Source organism: Apus apus, chromosome 4 (genome assembly GCF_020740795.1).
Source record: "Apus apus isolate bApuApu2 chromosome 4, bApuApu2.pri.cur, whole genome shotgun sequence".
NCBI classification, from domain to species: domain Eukaryota; kingdom Metazoa; phylum Chordata; class Aves; order Apodiformes; family Apodidae; genus Apus; species Apus apus.
This window is the reverse complement of record NC_067285.1, coordinates 19,418,855-19,443,255: the sequence shown is the minus strand read 5'-3', so window position 1 is coordinate 19,443,255 and position 24,401 is coordinate 19,418,855. Positions and strand designations below refer to the sequence as shown.

General features: G+C 42.1%; 1 protein-coding gene across 1 annotated transcript; it reads right to left on the bottom strand.

Moving 5' to 3' along the window:
- Positions 1-9,404: 9,404 nt before the first annotated feature.
- Positions 9,405-23,156, bottom strand: ANXA8L1 (annexin A8 like 1). The gene is made up of 12 exons (XM_051617852.1): positions 23,115-23,156; positions 18,542-18,632; positions 18,173-18,267; positions 16,478-16,591; positions 15,555-15,645; positions 14,844-14,923; positions 14,182-14,241; positions 13,805-13,898; positions 12,169-12,264; positions 11,859-11,917; positions 10,892-11,014; positions 9,405-9,561 (listed from the first exon to the last, which is right to left on the bottom strand). Exons 1-12 carry the CDS (start codon positions 23,133-23,135, stop codon positions 9,505-9,507), a joined length of 981 nt encoding a protein of 326 aa, XP_051473812.1. The 5' UTR covers positions 23,136-23,156; the 3' UTR covers positions 9,405-9,504.
- Positions 23,157-24,401: the final 1,245 nt, after the last annotated feature.

Here is a 24,401-nt window from a genome sequence, read left to right as displayed (position 1 = left end):
ACTGACAATAAAGTAATTTGCTCATACCAAGTAGCTTCTCATATGAAAGAGGACTGGCATGAATCATAGCAGAAGCATGAATCAAAGAGGACTAGCACGAAAAGTTCATGCTTATTTTTGAACACTGCATTACGTCCTGATTAATTGGCAGTGGCTTATGGCTCTGTCAATAGGACACACTCCCTGGAGGAATGACACATTTCTGAGAAATCCCCAACAGACCCAAGCATGTATTATTGATGTGCTAGGAGAAAATAATCTGGGTCTTGTTAAAAACCCGAGGTTTAAATCAGTTTTGCAGGAAGGTCTGCCAGTCTTTTCTATTTTGGCTTCCCTGTGAAATAAAATAAATTTCCTGTGAGGCTAAGGATTTAGTTATGGCATCAGCCTGTAGCTCAGGAGACCTCTCCTCTCCCCCTGGTTCTGCTTCAGACACCATGGATGATCCTGGACAAGACATGTTGAAAGGTTTCCTATGCCTGCTCAGCTGGAGTCCCATTTTTAAAAGTACCTAGAGGGGTGCAGTGTCAAAACACAAGGAAGGCAATCCACTGGGTTGCCTGCCATGGCCATATTCTCCCCTCTGTCCACCCTGCTGATTCCCCCTGCAGTGGTACCAGCAGTCTGATGATCTGACTGGGGCAGGGGTCTGAGCCAGCAGCAAAGGAAGGAGGCGGGTTTGTTATTACTGAGCTGAAGTAAGAGCTCCTGGCTTGCCAAGGGGGATTTCTCCCTTGCTTTGGCTAAGATCTCAGGCTAAGCTGATGCAATTCCCTTTCTAGGCAAAGAAATACTAAGCTAATTTTATGCTGTTAGGGCTGGCATGTGGTCAGACAAGGCCTGGAACCAGCGACAGGCAAGAGTACATGGTTGGGATCAAGGAAGGAGTGGAACAACTTGCTTTCACCACCAGGGAGCTGTTCAAGTGGTTCAAGCAACCCTAACAAATCTGCAGCCTCAGGCTACAAATACTGAGATAAATTCTCTGCTGATTTTTTCCCAGAATAAGCACATCCCTGAGTCAGGTAAGTGCCAGAGTCAAGGAAATATATTCAGGTCTGCTATGGCAGCAGGTAGCTAGCACAGCAGCTAACCTGTATCATTAAACCACATCCTAAACCACCTGTTTTACCCTTGTCTAGATCTGCCACCTATCCCACATATTGTGTTGATTTTTCTATTTAAACAGCTTTGGAACAGCATCTTCCCCTTAACATGCAACTGTGCGATGTCTAGCACCATGAGGATCCAATCATGATTGTAGGGATCATAACTACTCTTCAAGTAGTTTCACAAAAAATGAAAAGCATTCAACTGCTGCCAACAATCCTGGCTATCTGCTAGCTCTCCCTCTTCACTGCAGTATTTGCAGACCTACTTTGGAGAACTTTTCCATCTTCTCCTGTTTCCTGCAGGGGTATTATCTGTGCTTGCAAGGATTCAATTAATGCCATCAATGTGGTATGTTGTTCCATTCATCACTGGCCACTGCATCTAATGAATAGGATAATCTAATTCTCCCCAAATAAATATGACACCAAATTAAAAGGGTTCATAAACAGCCTCCAAAATGGAGTGAGTTTGTTTCAATTTATTGCCTTTTAAATTGCACTGGATCCCTCAAGTACCAACCTAGCTATAAACAAGTCAGTGACTGAGCCTGAAAGTTCATCATCACTGATGTTTGCCTTTATTTATACTAGAATTGAGTATTAGTATGGCTAGAGGATCAGAAAAAGGAAGGGCATCCGAATGCCACAGTTTTTAACCATGCTTTTCCTAAGTTAATGAGAGAGCTTTACGGCACAATGTATTGTAGACAATTATTTTTGCTGTGTTTGCTGTCACTGAAACATGTAACAAAGTGGTTATGACCAATCATTACAACCACTTGAAGAGTTTGTCAGGAAATCAGAAAAAAAGTTGGCTAGTTTAAGAAGCGTCTTCTCTTCCTATCTTCCACCAAAAAACAACCCAAAAGCTCTTCCAACATTTTGCCTGCTATAATTTTATTTGGGAATCAGCTGTTACACAAATAATTACGTATATTAAGACAGATGATCTTGTCAAGCTCTTCTTTGAAATTAGTTTGGTTTTCAGTGTTCAGGTTCTCTCACCAGCCTTTCCAGAATATCTGGAGGAAAAAGAGATAATTAGTGTGGCTGTGGATTTCTTACAGGATGATCAAGGTGAAACAGGAAGAGAAAGGAACTATAGGTTTAGTGTGGGGTTTACAAAGTATGTCATATTGGATCACCAGTTTCTTAACTGTGGACAATATCAGGTGCTTGAGAAGAAACTGGTCTTGTGCTTTACAGCTTGCAAATCTCATTTATTTAACACTTTATCTCATGGAATCTGAACACTTGGCTGAAATTAATTGATTTAGTAATGTTATATACAGTCCCAGGAAGTAAAGATCTACTCTACTTAGCTTTTACAGTTAGCACATCGCTCACGGTAACGCAGGCTTGACTTGGAAATCCAGAGCTGTTATGTCTGCAGAGCGTGTCGCAGGAGCATGGAAAGCAATGAGCAACAAGTGGGTTTATAATAGAATTACAGAGTAGTTTGTGTTGAAAGGGACTTTTAAAGGTCATCTAGTCCAAGTTTCCTGCAGTGAGCAGGGATGCCTTCAACTAGACCAGGTTCCTCAGAGCCCTGTCAGACCCGACCTTGAATATTTACAGGGATGGAGCATCTACCACCTCTATGGGGAACCTGTGCCAGTGTTTCACCACCCTCATTGTAAACAATTTATTCCTAGTCTGAATCTATCCTCTTATTTTAAAACCATTACCCCTTGTCCTGTTGCAACAGGCCCTGCTAAAAAGTTTGTCCCCATATTTTCTGCTACGAAGACAGGCTGAGAGAGTTCGGGTTGTTCAGCCTGGAGAAGAGAAGACTCCAGGGAAACCTTATAGGGGCCTTTCAGTACCTGAAGAGGCTACAGGAAAGCTGGAGAGGGGTTGTCACCAGAGAGGGTAGTGATAGGATCAGGAGTAAGGGTTTTAAACTGAAAGAGGAGAGATTTAGGGTAGACATCATGAAGAAATGCTTCACCATGAGGGTAGCAAGATACTGGAATAGGCTTCCTACAGAGGTCATGGATGGCCCCTCCTTGGAGGTGTTCAAGGCCAGGCTGGATGAAGCTTTGTGCAGCCTGATCTAGTGGTAGGTGTCCCTGCTCATAGCAGGGAGCTTAGAAACTCATGATCTTTAAGGTCCCTTCCAAACTTAACCATTCTATGATTCTATAAGCCACCCTTACGTATTGAAAGGCCACAATAAGGTCTCTGCAGAGCCTTCTCTTTTATATAATAATTTTCTGAGACTACAGAACATATTTAATTTCACTCCTAGACTCAGGCTTTAATACTCATATGTATGGTATGGACTCAGAAACTTTTTTCTGCCCTGCCTGCCAGGACAGAGCTAAGGCTGAGATGGTGATTGAATGGGGATAATAATGAGATCCTGTTGTATTTAAGCAGCAATTTATTGAATTAATAGTTATGATTTATATGATTGTAGGGAAAGCAGTACCTGTGTTTATTTAGTAAGGCATAGTTTTTTTAGTCTAGGGTACCAGAGTATTGAATGAGTATTGCAGTATTTTAGATTAACGAAAAAGAATTCCAAACAGCTAATAAACTTCTGAACAATAAGTTGTGCTTGGAATTGTTCAGCACAGGGTTTGAATAAGTTTCTGCACCTTCCTTTTGTTGCTTTTCTGCTGCAAACTAGAAAGTTGACTATGACTTAGTATTTTTAACAAAAATATTCCATATGCCTATGTTATAGTTGTTTCCTAGCAAAGTAATGAAATAAGGTTTAGGTGAAACCCTGTGAACCGTGAAAGGAAAAGCTATGTAACTAACACAGAAAGGTAGCAAAGCTGTTGAGGGACTCTGACAGGCTTTGCAGCTTTGATCAGGAAGTTCTGGCAAGGTTGGACATTGACATTAGCTGTATTCTTCCTGTTTGTTCTTGTCTGGACCTTTTGGGTTTTGTTTAAACTCAGAATTTATCCCCCACAGCACTGATCTTTTCTGTTGGAGAAGATTGCTAGTGACATTTCAAACAATGATACTTCTCTCCCTTTTGAATAACACCCACCTTTATTATGGTTAAAATAACAAGTGGCTAAACAAAGGAACTGAAGGGCAAGCTGTGGTTCTTTGGCTTAAACTAAACTAGACATTTAAGAGACATTCTGGAAAATAAAAAAAATAAAATACTATGAGGCAAACCCCCTCCAAAATGTCCTGTTTCAGCTTCAGATTAATGAAACCTTTAAATAATTGTTTTTCAGCTTGAAATAGTTTTTAAAATAAAGTTGCCATTTAAAAATCAATACATTGAAATGTTTACTTTCCCTTCCCCCCATATTTTTCTGCCTGACATTAATTTATAAGCTCAGTTAAATTTAATTTATGTCCACTAAATAACATTTTTCAGTGAGTATACTGCTGTCAATGACATTTTGCCCAGTGCCGACTGTGATTCTGTGCTTCCCTAGAACATTGCTACACATGACTCAGTTCCTGCTTGGACTGTAACTCAATTTCAGAGCTCACTGTCATCTATAACTCCAAAGAGCAATTTCAGCTGAAATCCTAAATTGAATTACAGATTTGTATTGCATTGCTCACTATTTATTAATTATATTGTGCCTACAACATATCCTGCTCTTCATTACTACAGAGAGAACAGTACTGGTTCCTCCGCGCAGTCCAGAGCTATTTATTTCTTCAAATGTTATGTCCCTGCATATACAGAATCTATGGACATCTGCATTTCTTTTATAATAAGTATGTTTATCTAGCCAGTAATGCAGAAAAGGTTTCTCAGGACTAGGAAAGCTTTTGGATGTATCCACAATATTTGCATGTCATAGAAAAAGATCACCACATGCATTTTTTACAGTTTTAGAGGAATATCAAATATTGTGGGATGAAGTCCCTGGGAGTTTTCAGCTCTGATGCATATGACACCCTAAAGTGTCAGGCATACAACTTTTGGTTAGAAATGCCAGTCCTAAGGCTTCAAAGACATGAGCAATCCAAGGCATGATGCTGATGCACCATGGCTAATTGACTAATGGCTAATTTAGTCGGTCAAGAGAGGTTCTCCTCCCCCTCTATTCTGCATTGGTGAGGCCGCATCTGGAGTATTGTGTCCAGTTCTGGGCCCCTCAGTTCAAGAAGGACAGGCAACTGCTGGAAAGAGTCCAGCGCAGAGCTACTAAGATGATTAAGGGAGTGGAACATCTCCCTTATGAGGAAAGGTTGAGGGAGCTGGGTCTCTTTAGCTTGGAGAAGAGGAGGCTGAGGGGTGACCTCATCAATGTTTACAAATATGTAAGGGGTGAGTGTCAGGGAGATGGAGTTAGGCTCTTCTCAGTGATGACCAGTGATAGGACAAGGGGTAATGGGTGTAAATTGGAGCACAGGAGGTTCAAGGTGAATATCCGAAAAAATTTTTTTACTGTAAGAGTGACAGAGCACTGGAACAGGCTGCCCAGGGAGGTTGTGGAGTCTCCTTCACTGGAGACATTCAAAACCCACCTGGATGCGTTCCTATGTGATGTACTCTAGGTGACCCTGCTCTGGCAGGGGGGGTTGGACTAGATGATCTTTCGAGGTCCCTTCCAACCCCTAGGATTCTATGATTCTATGATTCTATGATTCTATGACATCTGGAACAGGAAGGGATATTGAGAAAGCCAAAGCACAGTTTCAACAAATAATACTTTCCTCCAAACAGATAGGAGCCCAGGTCCCCAAGACTGACTGCTTCAATCATGTTGTGGGAGGACAAACAGATATTAAACCTGAATTAAGAATTTTTTCCTGCAGCCTAACATCAGGTTTTTAGTAAACAACAAATTAGCTTCTATTAATTTATTGGAATCTCAGGGATGAGTCCTCTTGGTTCAAATAGATGACACCGGAAGACTGAATGACAACTACTTACAAGGCCAGCATTGTTTGTAGTGATGCGAGTAATGGAGGACTGGAGTGAACTCCTTGTTTACATATGGTCTGAGGAGAAGAAGTCACTGCACCACAGCAAGCAAAACATCTCTGTGCTGCTGCAGTATCCCACACACATGGATGTGCTGCACTAATCAACCCCAACCACTAAAGAAGTCTTTGGAGTCAGCTCAGGCATGCGGGCTCATGGCAGAAGTTGAAGAAGAGTCTGTTATGTCTTTGGCAGAGTCACATCTTGGCATCTTACAGTTTGGTACTATCTTCCCCGCAAGAGAGATACCACTAAATAGGTCCTGAGGAAGTTCTGCAATTTCATTCACCCACTGCTGGGGAAGCCACAGGAACCAGGAAGATTGAACTTCCTTCTCATATTATTTCCTCCCACTCAAAAAAACACTCCTAAGCATGAGAGACGCAAATGAGATCTCCTTCTTTAACCAAGATATTTGCTGCTCTCTTCTTCCACTTCCTGACAGGAGCAAAAATTTTTAACCTCAGTTTGAACACCTAAATGTAATTTATCTAACAATTACTCCAAACTGTTGCAAAATAGAAATGCATATGAAGGAGACCCATCCAATCTTTTCTTCTCCTACCCTGAAGTCATGCTAATGAGATACCTCTTAATCAGAGCCTCTGCTTGCCTGTGGGTGGCCACTGCCTGAGGATCCTGTGTTTCAGGCCACATCTGCACTGGGTTAGTGCACGAGTTAAGTGGCACTCTATAAACACAGCTTTCATCAGAATGGGGTTAAACATGATTTGTGAGCATTGGCATTGTATCTGCAATAGTTAGAGTTTTTTTGTTTTCCCAGATATCAGGAACAGAGCTAGTAGTTGAAGTCAACTATTCCTATGTACACCTGGTTGTAAGTTGAGCAGAGACCTAAAGCACCTACATTTCTCCATGCTGTCAGCTGGCAGAGCTTCTGCTGTGTGTGCACGCCTTCCAATGATGCACAGCAGCCACCCATGGAGGGACAGCTAGTTGGCATCAGTGCAGCCCCCAGGGACTCACTTGCATACAGATTTTCCTGCAGCACAGGAGGTGAAATAGACTGGCACACAGGCAGCAGAAGGCCTGCACCAGTTCTGAGCATTTTTTACATTGGCCCTGTTACCTTTTCCTTGCTGAGTGTTTATCTTGATTCTTGTGCAATAAAATCATGTTAATTAAACTGCGAATGAATAAAAGGCCCTAAGTCAATATTTGCTTCTGGAAAAGACTGGTTAGAACAGCTTAGGAATTGATTCCACTTTATTAAAGCACCTGTTCACCTAGGGAACATTTTTAGCAGCAATCAATACATAATTAAATCTTTATTGATGTTTTACAATTGTTTTGTTTCCCAGCAATTATGGTGATAGAATCAGCTTTCCTCTCATGTTCCTCCTACCCAGCTTTACTACCGGTCTCCTGTGAGGCTATTGGCAATTCACATCTCCCAAGCTGTTATAAATAAACTGGGACCACAATCACACTGAAACAGATCTAATCCTAACCCACCATGCAAAGCACAGGCCAAGAGAGAAAGCCAACCTCTGACCTGAATAAATGGATAGTAATAACAACAACAGCAATGCCAAGATTATATAAGCACTGAAATTTCAGTGAAATCAACAGGCAACTCTGAACTAAAATATCTCTGAAGAGCTGAGTTTTTAATCAGGCTCTTCTTAGTCAGATTCGAAGTATCTCAAAGCGGGGATCACGTCTCACTTTCTGTCCAACCTCAGGGGACACAGACGTCTCCTGACACAGGAAATGTCTGCCCTGACACAGGGCAGCAAATCTCACCGCCCTGTGCCTGTTCTGCTCCTCTCCCGCTGCAGCCCTGGCCAGGGAGGCGGCGGTGACCGGGGCCCTCACCCTCCAACCCTCCTCGGCCGGCAGGTCTCGGGGGCCGGGCGGGGTCCCGGCTGGGTCTGCGAGCTCCCCGGTGCCGGGCTGCACAGCGGCTGTCACCCACCAGAGGGAGGTGCGAGCACGGCTTTCCCCGTGCAGGCACCCGGGTCCAGCAGGCGGGTCGCTAGAAGTCAGCGCCCGTTCAGAAAAAACAGGGGAAGGGCGATTATCAGGCAGAGAGAAGAAGGAGGTCTCCGAAAAATCAAGGGGGGTCCTCTGGCCAGCAGAAGGGACCATGTGATTCCCTGTCCTTTGATGCCTGGAGGTGCCCCATATCTTCCAAAAACTGAGTTAAGAACCTCCCCTAGATGCTCTATCTAGAGCCATATCTCCAAGTCGTTTTAGTCCAGGCAAGAAATCAAGGTTTCACTGAAAACAGAAGCACTTACAGGTTCAGAGACTGAAACCTCCTCTTTATGCTCACCAGGCGGATGCAGGTACCCTGATCCCAGAAGTGTGGATCCTGGAATCCTTAAGACTTTTTCAACTCACCCCTCTCACTGCCCCAGTTCCTGCCCATTTCAGTGTGCGAGGGAGAAATCACCCCTCTGCCAGAAAATTCATTCACTCGACCTGAAAAGCTACTGCTCTGAACACAAGAGCTTTTGGTAATTGCACATTTAAAAGAGTTTCTTTAAGTGTGGAGGGAGCAGCAGAGAAAACAATTGGTCAAGGCAGACCTGAGTTTCTCAGAGCATTTCTTCCCACTCCCTCTGTATTGGTGTGCACATCTGGGACCTTACTCATGAAGTAGTAGGTGCAGTCATGGTAGGGCTGGGGGCAGAACTTCCAAGGGAGTCCATTGACCTCTGAAGTTACTGTGAAACTAGGAGCAGAAATAGGTCTGCTCCCAAGAACAGGATATCCTATATTCACTGAAAACAAATTATCTGGCCCAGTTTTTATTTCTCCATAGTCTGACATTGGTGTCACATGCTGAACTTCCAGGTGTCCCCCACTCCTGCACTCACACGAGCAAGAGGGACACAGTTATAAACTTCCACATGCTTAGAAAGCACGTTTGGCTCTGCCATCCTCATGTCCTTGGAAACCCAGCACCAAAATTATGCAGATAAGGCTGCTAAACCAGCCCCCCTAGTACTGAATTCTCCATTCTGACCCACATCCAAAAGCCTCTTTGATATCTGGGACTCCTTCCAGGTCCACCCTGTTAGCATCAAATGGCTAATGCTGTCTCAGCTTGTCCTAGTGAAGTTCGCAAGTCTTCAGCCCAAGCTTTGTAGGGTTGTTCAGACTTGTGAAACACCTACAGAGGGTTTAAAAAAGCCTTTAATTTCAGGTTCAATTGCCAGTCTTCTGTGTATTAAAAGAGGAAGGAAATCACACAGAACAAAATGGAAAGGACAAAAGAACCTTTCCCACTTGTAATTGAAAAACTCCTGTGGAAGTGAATAGCTTTTATTGTGTAATGAACATCCACGCCCTTCAGAGAGCTTTGGAAATCTTGACCATAAATATAATCTTCTTTTTCTCCCCACTTGAATCAATGAAAATATTTTCTACATGTACATTTTAAGACCCTTCTTCACTGTTAATATTCTTTCTGTATCTACTGCAACATCTTCCTCCTAGATTTTGTCAGTCACTGCCACAGAGATTCAGCAAGGCTGTCTTGTAATCACCGCTGGTGTCATCCTGACAGGGAAGAAAAAAAAAACAACACAAAAAAAGGGTGAGCGTAGAAGTTCCTCTGCATGCTCCAACTGCTGACTTTGTCAGTCCATAGAATATGCCCACACAGGAAAAGGACTTTGGAAAGAGCAAGCCAGACTTCAGCAGAGTTACTGCCAGCTGACACACCATCAAAAGTGAATGGAGAAATCAGGCTTGTAGCTGCCACCTGAAATAACATTTATCAAGTCCAATTCTTTTCCTTGAAATCCAGGTGAGCAATAGATCAGGGCTCTATCCCACAGAGCTGCACAAAGTCAGCACAAATGAGAGCAACCAAGCCTGTTGTGTTCAGATTTTGTGTCCCTGGGTGTTTGTGTAGCACCTCTCCCCTACAGGAAAGGAAAGGGCAGTATAGTTAGCCCTGACATATGACATTCTTTAAAAAGCCACAATTACAGTAATTTTAGTTTAGAGAAGTACTATAGAGAATATCACTACACAAAAAAATTGCTCCCTTTGAATGTTTTGTGACAACATGTGTTAAGCCAGATCCACTTCTCAGAGAGAATGTATGTTCTGTACAGACCCTGAAGACTGATCATTAATCAACATTATAGATACTGACAGTGTCAATTTGAAGAAAGGGCTTTCATTACAGAACAAGACTTCCCATAGGGACTGCTAAGGATAAGACTTCTGTGGCATTTGCACTGGCAGAAAGGAATGTCCCAGAGTCCTCAGGATAAATGGTAAACCCCAGCATTTTAGCCCTAATAGAGCAGGGTCAATCAGAGCTGAAACTCAAACCTCAAAAGCTACAATAATATTTTACAAGGTTCAGTTTCTAAACATATCTCACCACAGTATAGACCAGGCCTTCATCTGGGGTAAATCAGTAAAAAAAACAACAACCAACAAGCCCACGAACCAACAACAAAAATAAAACAAAAGAACTCGGCACTGTTTTGACTTACATGGCATTGGCTTGAGGTAATTAAGGACAGCAGAGAAAGAGGAGAAAATGGCACAGGAGCATGGGAAATACTTAACAGGGAGGATTAAACAAGTCTAGATTTATCTAGGAGATTATGAAGTGTACAATCACAGTCTAGTCCATGAGTAATGTAGAGCAGTCTCTTCTTGGGTCTGGCTTTGCCCGAGTTGCTTACAAAGCATACAATCTGACCCACCTTTCAGGCTTATTTGTCTTTCAAGGAGCTGACCATTAACAGGCCTAATAAAGCTACGATCTTCACAGAAATGACATTTTTACTGAGAACAACCATTCTCTGCTGGTCAGGTTAGGAATATATATGATGGTTAAGAACCATTATATCAAGATGCTGCTTACCAGAATCATACTGGAGAGAGACTTTCCTGCAATACTCTTGAATTCAGCCTTTATTAGATTTAAGTCAACTTCACTGCGAGAAACGACCACCCTTATGAGAGTCCCATCATGGGTGCCAGCCCCCTGGAATAACAGATATATCAGTCTGTGATACTAGCTGGTGTTCAAGGGATAAACTGTTGCAAACTGGTCCAGGACAGGAGGAATCAGCTTTCAAACACTGCTTGGCACATGTTCTGCAGCACATCTGCATCTCTTTCTGGAGGGCCAGCACCCATCTCCCTCCAAAGGGCCACTGTCAATGCCACGCCCCCACCATGGAAGTGTCCTATCAAACTTTGCTTGTGTCAAATGCAAAAACAGATATGCTACAGAGTTGAAAGTCATCACTGAATATATATTGTACTTCTGTAGCATCACCCATGCAACACTTGGCTTCAACCAATATTGTTTAATCACTAACAAGAATATTAAGGTCATGTTCATAACAAAAATAATAATTCACCTCAGCTTTCTATGAAGTTGGGAGAGCTGACATCTTTTACATATCAGTTAAGAGTTACAGGGGCACAATCTGCAGATGCCTGAAGTTTCTCCATTCATTTTTTACTGCCACTGAGAGAACTGCTTCGTAAAAAGAAAATAATTTGGTTCTATCCATTAAGTTTATCATTATGTGTAATGCTCCATCATGATCAACCTCCTATAAAAGCTTATTCCAGAAGTTTTGTCCAGTGACTGCACTTCTTGCAGACTCCCAAGTCAGAAAAGCCAGGCTCCCTTGGTATCTCAAGCTTAAAGGGTACTTTTCTAAGATGTTTGAAGGGATTCTGCTATTACTTGCAACAACAGCACTAGATTTGCTAGATTCCACCAAAACATTGCCTCTTTTAATTTGTATTGATGGAAACCAGGTTACACCTTAAGTCCAGTATGAAAACAATTATGTTACAATGAAGAGTCTTACCTTTAAAGCATGGTAGAGCCTCTCTGCAAAGTAGCGATGGACATTCCTGGTGCATTTCACTAGGCATATAAAAAGGCTCAGTAAGAATCACTAGTAATTCCAGTCCAAGGTAGTAGGTAACAGAAATTCAACATGCTTTCCATTAATTCATTGTGCCCCTTGGATCTGAATTTACCTTACTTAAGAACTACCCTCTACTTCTTACCATATACCTTTATTTATAAAGTAGATCCATCCCACAACAGTCAACTTCTGCAGGAGAAAAGGCAGCAAATTCAGACAAAAGAAGGGAAAACAGAGCCACTCTTACCAATAGCCAGCATGGCATCCTCAAGTGAACCATGAGTTTCACTCTTGATAGAGTCTTCTATGCTCTTACCAGCTAGTTTCTGGTATTCTTCAAACACTGTTTGAAACACAAAGAACTTTTCAATATATTTTTTTTTCCAAAAACTGCTTAGGTATTTTGTGTCCAATACTTATGTGTTTTGCTTGTGTGGCAATATGAAAACAGAGATCCTGCTAAAGAAATGGCCACATTTGCACCAAATTTAGGAGGCTTCAGTCGAGTCCATAAATCAGCTACAAAAATGGATGACAACATTCATAAAAACCCAATCCACAGGTCTTAATTCCCTGCCTTTGTTTGAAAATGCAAGTTCAGTCACCTCATAGTTATGTGGATATCTGACCCTTCATCACCATTTTTAACCACAGAAATGAAGATTACAGAAAGCATAGGCACAACTCCCTGGTTTCTCTTGTGTTTGTTGATATCACTAGCTCCAGGAGCCAAAACAAAATAAAATTATATGTAGGATTATGCTTTTCATGGCCCTTGGACTCTTAAATGATGACAACGGTTTGGGGAAACTTACTATTTCAACCACTGTTACAAAAATACCCAACAAAAGAAATTCAGAAAAGATGAGCAAAACACAGGTGCAGATTCCAAGACATTTTAACTCCTGCATTAAAAAAAGTTCAGCAACAGAGTTGTTCACCTTTTACACTTTGGATACTCTGAGGTTCAGAATTACATATTGGATTTTTGATTCCTAGCTTTCAGATTAACAAAGAAGGAAAACTGCAGCATAATGCAGTGGACATCTTAATTAAGTTCACTCAGCATTCAAGATGAGATACCTAAACATTAACACTCAGATACTTAAAGGAAAGAAAATACCAAATAATAGATGGATACAACATTCTCAACTCAGACCTACCCTCAATATTTAACAAGTAAATAAATTAGCTGCAACAATTACATTCAAGTTTTAAAGATAAATCATTACAGGCTGCTGTAGTACAGAGGAAGTTAATTTCTCAGTAATACAGTTTGTCCCAAAGCATGTTTGCATTCTGACAACAATTTGGTTAAAATTCCATAGTTAAAAGCAGACATAGCCAAAGACTAGAGACTGCTTTTTGTTTTTGTTGTTTTCTAAGTGATGCTGGGAGATTAAATTTGAAACACAGGGGGGAGCTGGTCTCCAGGGCTGAGAAAACACCCTTAGAAGACCTCAGCTTGAAAAAGCTCAAGCATACCTAATTTTTCACCAGCTAAATTTATGAGTTTAGGTTCAGTTGATTTACACAATACTTGATATGCTTTGATTCAGCTGCCATAACAAAATCTGTCACTCTGAGACTTGAACTGCCTCAAAAGTCTTGAGATAAGGTTAGATATCTGCTGTACAGGGCAGTGGGGAACTGAGGGCTCCCTTAGCTGGAGCTGGGTTTGAAGCTTTCAGCAGCACTAAGTCATCATAATCTTTCTCAAAAGCTGCTGGCAGCTTTTGGTCACTGAGTGATCAAGGGTTAGGACACAGACTTAGATACTTATTTCTGACCACTCATCTCTAACATCTATAGCCCTGCCTCTTCTTTTTTGCTATAGTGTTTTCTCATTTCAGAGGCTTGGGAGTGTGGACTCTGCTCCATACCTTTCAGCAAGTGTATGGCACTCCTTGTGCACAAGATGGTGATGAATTCAATCTCATCAGTACCCCGTATCTTCTCCCCAGCAGCATAGAGAGTCTGTAATTCAACATTTAACTGTTAGAGAGATGTCTGTGCATGTAGCTGGTAAAGAAAGAGAGTTAGATTTAAAGCTCTGCTAGGGTAAAGGGGTTTGAAGCAACCTAAAACACTGTCAACTAGACTATCCTAGAATAGCTGATTATGAAAACTCTTGACCATGTCAAGAGTGGGTGTCTCCCACCCTCTGTGGACCAGGACTCTGCTGCCCACTGAAACACTCTGTAGTTCAAGACTGGTGTGATGCAAGCATATCACTGATCACACAGGTATTTGAGAGTACCTCTGCATCCTGGAGAGCCTTTGCAGTGTCCACGTAGAAGGTGGCATTGTCCCTCTCACCCTACGAGAAGAAAAAGAGAGGTAACTACTTTGTCTCATGAAGAGTCTTTCATATATAAGAATCACAGTGACATACATTCTAGGCAAAGATCATTTATCCTTCCCGACTGTCTATTTCTGCAGAGTACTTGAGCAATGTTATAGACAGCACAAGTGCCAACTCCTTCACCAAAAGGCACTGAAATCAGCTCTATTAAGTGGAGCCAAAAAATGGCTAAGTTATTCTGCTTGGCGGGAGAATTCAGAAAATGTGACCCCTCCAAATGCAATTTGCTTTGAGGGGACAGACTCTGGAAGAGTGGTGAATCACAATTGAGGGACACGGTTTTCTAAGACACTTGTAGAGCTCAGTGGCTTTATGAGGTTTCTCCCTGCAGCAGAGCTGACTGAAAGTTCCCAGCTCTCTTACTGCTGCCAAAGGAAGGGGTTTCCCTGCTTCAGTCACATTGAAGCTGAAACACAGATGCAGTCCAAGTGGCATGTTTGTCTGTGTAGTTTATCTGGTGATCAGGGCTGCATTCTCTTCTCTACTGCGTATCTTCTCGAAAAAGGAAGGAAAAAAGTGAATATATTTATACTCTCATTTCTCTTCTCTAGCATTACCTGAAGAAGACAAACCAGAATCTGTTCCAAGTAGCCACTTGTTTCAGATTTTATGTCTTCTTCAAGATCAGAACCATATTCTATCCAAGGGAAAGAGAAGGACAAGGAAAAGATTTATTATTTGGGTGATATAGTCAGGGTGTTACTAGTCACCCAAGAATACACAATAGGCTGACACTAATCAAGAAGGCTGCTAGGAAAACACCCAGGAGCAAGATCAACTCACACTCTCAGTGATACCCAGACAGGCATTCACATCTGAACTGAGTCACTAGCTCCAGTGATGCCCAAGGTATAAATACAGAGCTAATGTTAGGGATATAGTTTAAAGGATCAAAGAGATCTCAAATATTTACAATACATAATTGATAAATTCCCATCTAGAGCACATTTAATGGGGAGAAAAAGCCAAGTGCATAGCTACTGTTTTACTTGCATTCTGACAATAGCCTGTGAGGCCAAGCTGAACAAAATTTGTGATTTGCTGACCTTTTCCAGTAGCTGGATGAAAAGTTAGAAAGGCATTTTTGAAGTCTCTCAGCATAGCCATGTTCTGTTTGTCAGGCTAAATGCAGAGTTAGGTTGCACCTTCTGGCTTTTAAAAATCCCATTTTCCTGCTGATAGTGCTAGTTGGTCTCACCATTCCTGCTCTGCAATCAGGCAGCCACACATTGCTCTGACCACACAAATTAGAGACACAGGCACTTTACCTTCTTTGTAGGCCTTGATTATCTCTTTGATTTGCCCTTTTGTCCGGGATGCCAGGATCTCTATGATAACACCTTCACTTGTTCCCAAACCCTTTAATAGAAAACATAGTGGAGAAATGAAGGTGGAGAAAAGCATATACTCACGGAGTACAATTTAGTGCTAGAGAAGTATGGTCAACTGAGGAGTCAGATGGCAGCAAGAGTTCTCTGTATTCTGTAAGGAACTGTCAGGACAAAAACCAGAGCCACGACACATATTTGGTTTGAATATGGCTTATTTTAGTGTGGTGTCAAATTCATAAAGGATAATTCAATATGACCCTGGACTTCCCCAATGCATTTCTGGATCTCTGATCATGGACAGTGAGAGAGAAATGTGGGGAGACCAGTGCTTGCTTAGTGAGTCCATCTTCCTATTATTGTAAGAGACCTCTCTGCATCTGAAACTTGAACAGATACTGTATCAATAGGTCGGATCTCAGCCTCACCCTTGCACCACCACTCCCTGATTCCTTAAAAGTTTCAGGTCTCAGGTGAGGGATTAGGGAAGTAGCTTTGGCTCAAGGTCATTACGTTCTGTTCCTGAAATGCACTGCAGAAAGCAGTGAGGAGAATTTTAACTGAAAACATCGCCTGTGGATGCTCATGCCTTGCCAAAGCTGAGTTTAGTTTTGCTGTTGCCTTTCCCAGGCTCCGAGACATGTATGTACAGAAACTCTCAAACACCCCTAAATATTAAAGTAGCATTTTCCCCAAGATGTGCATTAATAGCACAATAAACTATTTCTCAGCAGGTACTGCTAATAAAAAAAACTTTATCATGTAACAGTCCCATTATTATCACTTGAGTTAATAAGCATAGTTACTGGAAATTAACACTGGATCTATGCTACTACTTAAATACCAGCATACAGTTCACTAACCTTCATGGCATCATGGAGCTCTTTGGCATCATACTTGAATGGGGAGTACATGAGAGCTACAATGAGCCTCTCAAAGTTGCCACTCAGTTCAGACTTCAGGCTTTCAATCAGATCCTGTTAAACATGCACCAAACCGTTACATAAAAAGCCTCAGATGATTTCTTTACTGCCTAGTGCCATTTCCATCTTCATGGTATACAGCAACAAAGCTGAATGACAGTATTGTGTTGATAATTTATTAGATGAGATCCTGGGACTGAAAAAGTCACCTAATTTCAAAATAGCATATGTCTAGGTACTTCCACATTCCCTGTTGTCCCATTACTCAAGCTTCTCCCATGTACCAATTAATTCTGCAACAGTAGATAAGATAAAAATCTTCCTCCACTCTGCTTTTCTCAATGAGTAGGACCAGGCAGCTAAAGGCCTTGAACTGAGCAAGGAATGTAGCTTCAGAGCCAATTCCTAAAGCCTGCAAGCACCCAGGACTTTTGCAGAATCAGGCATGCAGCCTGTTTCAAGAGAGACTTGAAACTTTATTTCCTTTATAACTCAGATTTTTGGGTATGACCCTGTTCTACTGGGATGCATCTACTCTATGCATTGTCCCGTGCTTCCCACTCTCATGTTTGCTTTCCTTTCTTAGGCCCTTCCATGGCAATCCCCTTTCCAGCAAGGGTCATTGAAGACTCCAGTTTCTACGCTGACCCAAGAGGCTATGTTGTTCTGTTCCAATACATTTCCTTCTTTCCTCCTGTTTAACTGGGACTCTTATGAGGAAAGGCTGAGGGAGCTGGGTCTCTTTAGTTTGGAGAAAAGGAGACTGAGGGGGGACCTCATCAATGTTTACAAATATGTAAAGGGTGAGTGTCAAGACGATGGAGTTAAGCTTTTTTCAGTGAAGACCAGTGATAGGACAAGGAGTAATGGATACAAGTTGGAGCATAGGAGGTTTAAGAGGAATATCAGGAAAAATTTTTTTACTGTAAGAGTGACAGAGCACTGGAACAGGCTGCCCAGAGAGGTTGTGGAGTCTCCTTCGCTGGAGACATTCAAAACCCGCCTGGATGCCTTCCTGTGTGATGTACTCTAGGTGACCCTGCTCTGGCAGGGGGGTTGGACTAGATGATCTTTCGAGGTCCCTTCCAACCCCTAGGATTCTATGATTCTATGATTCTATGACTCTCAGACAACTAGATCCAGCTGGTGGAAGAGTTTTCCCAATTTTATCAAAGATAGCCACAGAAAAACATGGTTATCAATGACCACAGTTTGTTTTCATTTTCAGAATTTCTAAACAAATGTAAGTAATTAAGTCTTTGAATTGAATTACCTTTCGTATTTAAAAAGGCCCCAAGCCAAACTAAAATTTTACTCCAAATGTCACTTAGAAGGTTATCAGTTTTTGTTACAGCTTCAAAAGCAGTAAGAAGTTACAATTTAAGTTAAAGCAGATTTAAAATATTTGTTAAAAATGCATTTTACATAATAAATTACAACCTTTGGGAGAAATCCAGATTTTCTGACCAAAAATTAATTTCACACATGCACCCCAAGCCTTATAAATAAATAATGACTTATTTGCAGAAGACCTGCCTATTGTTTACATCATGCTTCTAGGATCAACTGTACACCCATTTACAACACCCTGCATGCTGTGACACAGTAACTGAATTGACTTTGCTTTGGAAGAACCTTTCCAAACTGTCCTTTGAACGATTTGGCAATCTGCTGACGTTGCATATTGCTCCTCTTGGTTAGGACATCAATTATAGCTTGTTCATCAGTCCCTGTAGAGAGCAACAATAAGCCATAAACACAGTGCACAGAATAAGCTGAGACTAGTCCAAAATCCCAATTCAAGTATTCAGACAGTCTTCTCTAGTTCATTACCTTCAAAACGTACAAGTTTAAGTACGCATTGATGAAACCTTAACTTTTCCTTTTCCACATTAAAAAAAAAAAAAAAGGTATTTCTGGTTGCATTTTTCTTATGGAATGGCTTTCACTTGGGCAATTATGAGCAAAACATAGAATTTACACACGTAGTTGGAATCAACTCACCAAGCCCTTTCATGGCCTTGTAGAGAGTCTGAGCATCAGGTGCAGGGTCAAAATTTAAAGCACCCGTCACAGACTTGCCCTCTGCTTCACTCTGAAAGAAGAAGAAAAATACAGGACTTTTCACCACTGCTTGTCATCAGCTGAAGTCTGGTAGAAAAAGCTGAGTAGGCTTATTCACTTGTTATACAAAACTTCATAAATGTATGCTATCATATTACTCTGCTTTAGAAACTACATTTCCCAGTGGTTTGGTGCAGGGTAGTTTTCATATTTTTTGATTTCCTGAAATAGTCATGCTCTCACAGACCATTTTCTAGGTAGCAGCTTTATTCTCCTGTTGTTTCTCCACTTGTGCACAGCTGATTTCAAGAAGGAAGTATCTCTGCTGGAAGGATTTGGGCCAAGACACTACTTTGAAGGGAGAGATCTATTTGGAGAAGTGCAGGTTTGATGTTCTTCCCTGAACCAAGGGACAACTATATAGGAACCCTCTGGACAGACCCCTAAGGTACTGTCAGTGTCAGAGTCCCAGGGCAGAAAGACATGCCAAGACTTATTTCCAGTCACCAAAAGGTAGTGAGCGGGGCCATCCATCAGAACCCAGGCTTAAGAGCTTGAGTTTAACAAAAGCTGTTACTCAAGGAACTGGCTGGAATATATTGACGCATCTCTAACAATAAGGTCCTATCAAAAGGGGCTTATCTGAGTGTTTAGTCATAGAGAGTCATCACCACTTTATTCAAATAACACACAGAGTTTTCCTTTTCTTAGCAGCAGAGAGACTTAAGTTGCCCAGGAAATTACTATCTTCTCAGAAATGTATTACTGGCAGGAATATGGTCAATATCAAACTAATGATATCCATATGACTTGATGGATTAAAAAGTACCTTTAAATCTGGGCTTACAGGTGAGAAGGAATCACTATGGTTGTCTCATCTGGCATAACATAGACCATCACTGCCACTCAGCAGCTTCCTGCTATGGTGTAAACCCCTTCTGTTCTTATCTCCTGCACTAAAGGGGGCTCTATCTCTCTTCTCTAAGAGTCTCATCCAAGTTTTGCCAAGAGGGACGGTTGAGTCTTCAAGCAATATTTGCCAGGTAGAAAAGCTTGTGGAAATTCCCTTGAGGATCTACATTCCTTGTTTTTAAGAGAGGCTGGAAGATTGATAAATGGCTGCATGCTTAGGAGTGCCTGTCAGCAAATGCCAGCCTAGTGCCACAGCTGGAGCATACCCGTGCCCTGCTTCACAGATGCTCAGGCTGGCTCTGGGCAAACAAGCTCTGGGGTCCTCATTGAGTGCCTTGCCAATGGATATAGCTGCCACACATCTGCATGCTGGCCCCTTTGCCAGCCAAGCTCTGAGAAGCAGTGATGAGCAATCAAGAGGCAATGACAACAGAATTACAGAATGCCAGGTTGGAAGGGGCCTCAAGGATCATCTGGTCCAATCTTTTCAGGTAATACTATATGAGGCTTATATGAGATGGCTCAACACCCTGTCAAGCTGAGACTTAAAACTGTCAAATATGGGGGAATCTACCACTTCCCTTGAGAGACTATTCCAATGTTTGACTGTCCTCCTAATGAATAATTTACCTTGTGTCCAATCGGAATCTCCCCAGGAGGAACTTGTGCCCATCACCCCTTGTGTTTTCCATTTGAAAAGACATGATGAGGCTCAATAAAAGCAGTATGTTCATCAGTCAGGAAGATCTGGAAGCGGTCTTCAGTTTGCAGAAGTTTGCTTTACAACCAGAACAGAGAGAGACTCCTGTGCTACCACACCCTGCTCTCAGCAGAGAGAGCAGCTGCAGAACTCACAGCTTTGAGGCCCAATGACTGAGCAGCAATTTAAGGCTGCAGTGTAGCTGTCACTGCAGAAAGAGGAATGACAGACTAATGCATTGCCTCTCCAAAAGGTTTGTCATCAGTCTGGAACAGGAGGTTTGGCTGAGCTTGTAGTACCATTGGATGTGGTCTTGCTTTCCTGCTCCCCTGTGAAGTCAGCCAGCAACATCACAGCTGCCTTGGAAAGCAGGTTACACTCAACCATCTGATTTTACTCTGAAAAAGATGGACAGTTCTCTATAGCTGGATACAATGGCTCATGTGAAAGAAGCACTCTGGATCTGTGCCTGATGACTCAGAGAAAAAGGGAGTGCAAAGCTGAGCTTCATTTGGAGGCAGCGGAAATAACTTAAACAATAATCTTTTTATTTTTTTACTAATTCCAGTAAACATTTACAGCCCCTCCTGGCTCTTAAGCAGCACATTCATGACTCACTGGTACACCTCATTCTCTGTGTTGAATTGTTCCAGCACAGGTACAATCACAACAGGTTTCCAGAGTAACCCTGTTCAGTTTGGTCTTGGTTTCACAGATGAATTGACCCTTCAATTACCTAATTAAACTGCTTAAGGCATCTGTGTAATGCTCCTGTGAAGATGAATAATTGGCCTGAAAGCAATGGAATGAGTGTACCTTACAGCTGATGCTCTGAAAGTTTTACCTGTAAATGAAAGGGAAGGGAATTAAAAGTTTTCCCACCAAAATATTTTCAAACTGAATCAGTAGTTTATTGAAAAGCTGGAATCTGGGGACAGGGTTTACTGTTTTTTTTCAGTGAAGTGTTTCCAAAAAAGTTTCACTTTTTTTTTCATTCTGTTTGTTTTGGAACTCTGCTTTTTACGAAGGGTTTGGAAAACCAGAACAATTTTCTACCATCCTTCCTTTGCCCTCTTATCTCTTCATGCCACCACCCCTGTACAATACCGATAGATAAGATATCCTGAGGCTTTTCTCCCTCTCCTTTTCTCACCCTAATTTTTCAAAAGCTTTCCAGCTTTGAACAGATGAGCAGAAAGGGAAAAATTAAAGTCAGAGCTACTCCAAGTTTTGGAAAAACAGTCTGTTTTACTATACTAAACCTCCAGAAGGAAACATGGAGCCAGAGGGACATCAGCAGAACGGAAGATTACACTTCCAATTTTTCTAGGAAAAAAAATCTCTGTATGTTTTGAGATCAGTAAAGTTGCCCATCTGAACTGTATTTGAAGAAAAAGTAGGCATTCACTTGATATTCCCCAAGGGGTTTTCTGTCATTTCTCTAGCTCCCACTGCTTGGGTACAAAATTGTAACAGAGAATGTGAAAATGGTCATGTCCATGCTGAGAGTTTTCTCACTCCTTGATGATGTATTGCACCTGAGGTAATATAATACACTGCAAGACAGCACTCCTGCACTTCTCAGGCATCTTTACTGGCACATGGCAGCAGAGGCCCCTTGTTCAGCTCACCCCTTACACAGGCTGCCAAAACATGAAGCCTTCTTCACAAAAATGTGGAAGTGAAGCACAAATCTTTCCATTGACAACACAGAAGCAGCCAAGAGAAAGCCTGTGCAGTATTGGCAGTGGTGCTGGTCAGTGGACTGGGCTGGGGAAGAAGACTTCTATACCAGTACTCTTCCATTGCATGTCTCCAGCAGGTCTCTCCCAGGCCTTGGCTCAGAGTTATTTGGAGATAAGAGTCGGGGGTTAAACTTCACCTTCGACATAGGCTAATGGGAGAGCTATCACGGATGGCAAGAGAGCTCTGCACATCACCAGAGCTGCCTGCTGCCTGGCCTGAGCTGTGCTCCAGAGGCTGCCTCAGTGCACCCCATGAGCATCCCCTCATCCTGCCATATTCCTCCAAAGCCACAAGATTTTAGAAGAGCATATATGCAGTATTTCTGGGTCCCAGCAAACAGATAGGGTGTCCAAGTCCAAATTGTCATTGCAATATTAAAAATCCACAAAGAAAAAAGACATTGTGGCTTGACTACATCTTCCTCCACGACCACAGCCCACCAGAGCGACTGGGGACCAAAACAGGGCCAGTGCCCTGAACTCACTGCCACAAGAGAAGGGAGCAGATAAAGAGCCTGTAGCTTTCAGACCTATTTCAGTCCTCAGCTATGTTACTTTGCTGCTCTCCAGGACTGTCTTCCCATATCCAAAGGCATAACCAACTGAACAGAAAACATTCCCCCACTATCAACAGTCACCACCCCCAACTTCCACCCTTCAACAGGACCCTCAACAATCATCCCTACAGCCAGCACCAAAACAAATCCAACCCCATGCCCTATAACACGCCAGTCACCCCACGCCTCAGGGAAAGGATCGGCTGCCAACGACAGAATACACAAAAACTACCAGCATCCCCCTCCAGATACGCCATAAACAGAACCAATGATACAAAGGAGAGGCCACGGCTCATCAACCATACACATCCTACGACAGAATCAACCACCAAACCAACCACCCCATAATAAGGAGAAGGATTAGATGCAACTGCATCACACTCAACTGAAGGACCAGGGCAAGTCTGCTCTTCTTAAAGCCATCAATCATGTTAACACCTTCCTCAATTAAGGTTTTAGAAGTACTGAAAGCTATTTTATAGTCAGAAAAATCAGAAAATAGGTCTGGCTGATATTTAAAAAGGAAACATTTCATTCCCTCACAGTGTCAGATGTAACTTGTAAGTCAAAGTATCTTGTTCAGTATTTCCTCTACTTACCCAGGCCTTCCACCATGCCATTGCAGTCTCAGTAGGGACACCTGGGTCTGTTGGTGAAGAAAGTCACACGTATCACACCTCAAGGTTAGGGAAACTGAGATAGGAAGTGGATGAAAGGAGAGAAAGAGAAGAGAAAGAAATAAAAATGTTTGTGGCTTTTTTCCCCAATAAACTTACCACAAGAAAATTGGAATAACTGTACTCCTTAGAAGAGTTATTCTGTCTGGAAGCTGCAGAAAGTAACTGGCTTCTCTGTGCTGGGAGCACACAGGTATAAACCTTCCTTATCTACGAATTCCATGGGCCAACACCCTCAGATGTGACTCAACCTGTTTTTCACATATGATCTCACAGGGAGAGAACAAGTTGCTTAATAAATGAGGCTTCCCTTGTGAGAAGCCCTAAGTTCAACCCCGTTGACAAAAGCTTGCTGTAATTTTTCCACTGCTTCTCCCCACACACCCTTCCCTGCTAACATTTTGGCTTCTGGCACAGACACAACATGCAAATTACAAGCAGGTAATTTCTCAGCATAAAACTCCACCGAGAGTCAGTGAATTTTGCTACAACAGAATAAGCCACACACTCATTATTACCGACTCTCTCTCTCTCTGCCTATCTGGAATACAGCAAATCAGGCCTCCAGAAACTTAATAAACCCACTACTACCTCCCTTCCTTCAAAAAATCATATTTAATTAAAATAAATATCCAAACATCACAACCCGCTGTACCACAAAAACAGCCACACCCCAGAAGTCCTACATCTTACAGTAAAGCTCAATAAAGAAGCAGACTGCACAGAGACTTGGGAGGTCCCCCTATCCCACACCTGGACTTGCATGGCATGAGTCAAGAAACATCTCAAGGGTAACATAGGGCCAGCATATTTAAAGATAACAACTTTCAGTAATGCCAGCCCCAAAAAAGTTATAGGGCTTGCACTAGCTGCTGTGATATGTTAAGGCTTAGTAACAGAGTATGAAATGTTTTTGTTTCTTTTTTTTGTTGTTGTTTTAAAAAAGAGGTGAACAGTTTTCAATGCTTTAACTTGGAGAAATGTTTCTGTGAAATAAGCTGAAAGAACTTACAGTTGTAGTAATATTTTCCTGTCTAGACTTCTGTCAGAAACCCCTGCCAGCATTTATTTATTTATTTGAAACAGAAAGGTGCCCTGATGGAAATGATGTTCCCACCAGCTATATCTTAACCCTTGCTATACAGGAGCTTTTTTCCCTCTCACATTTACAGACCCACATGGGATGCTGGGTAAGCACCAGACTACAGG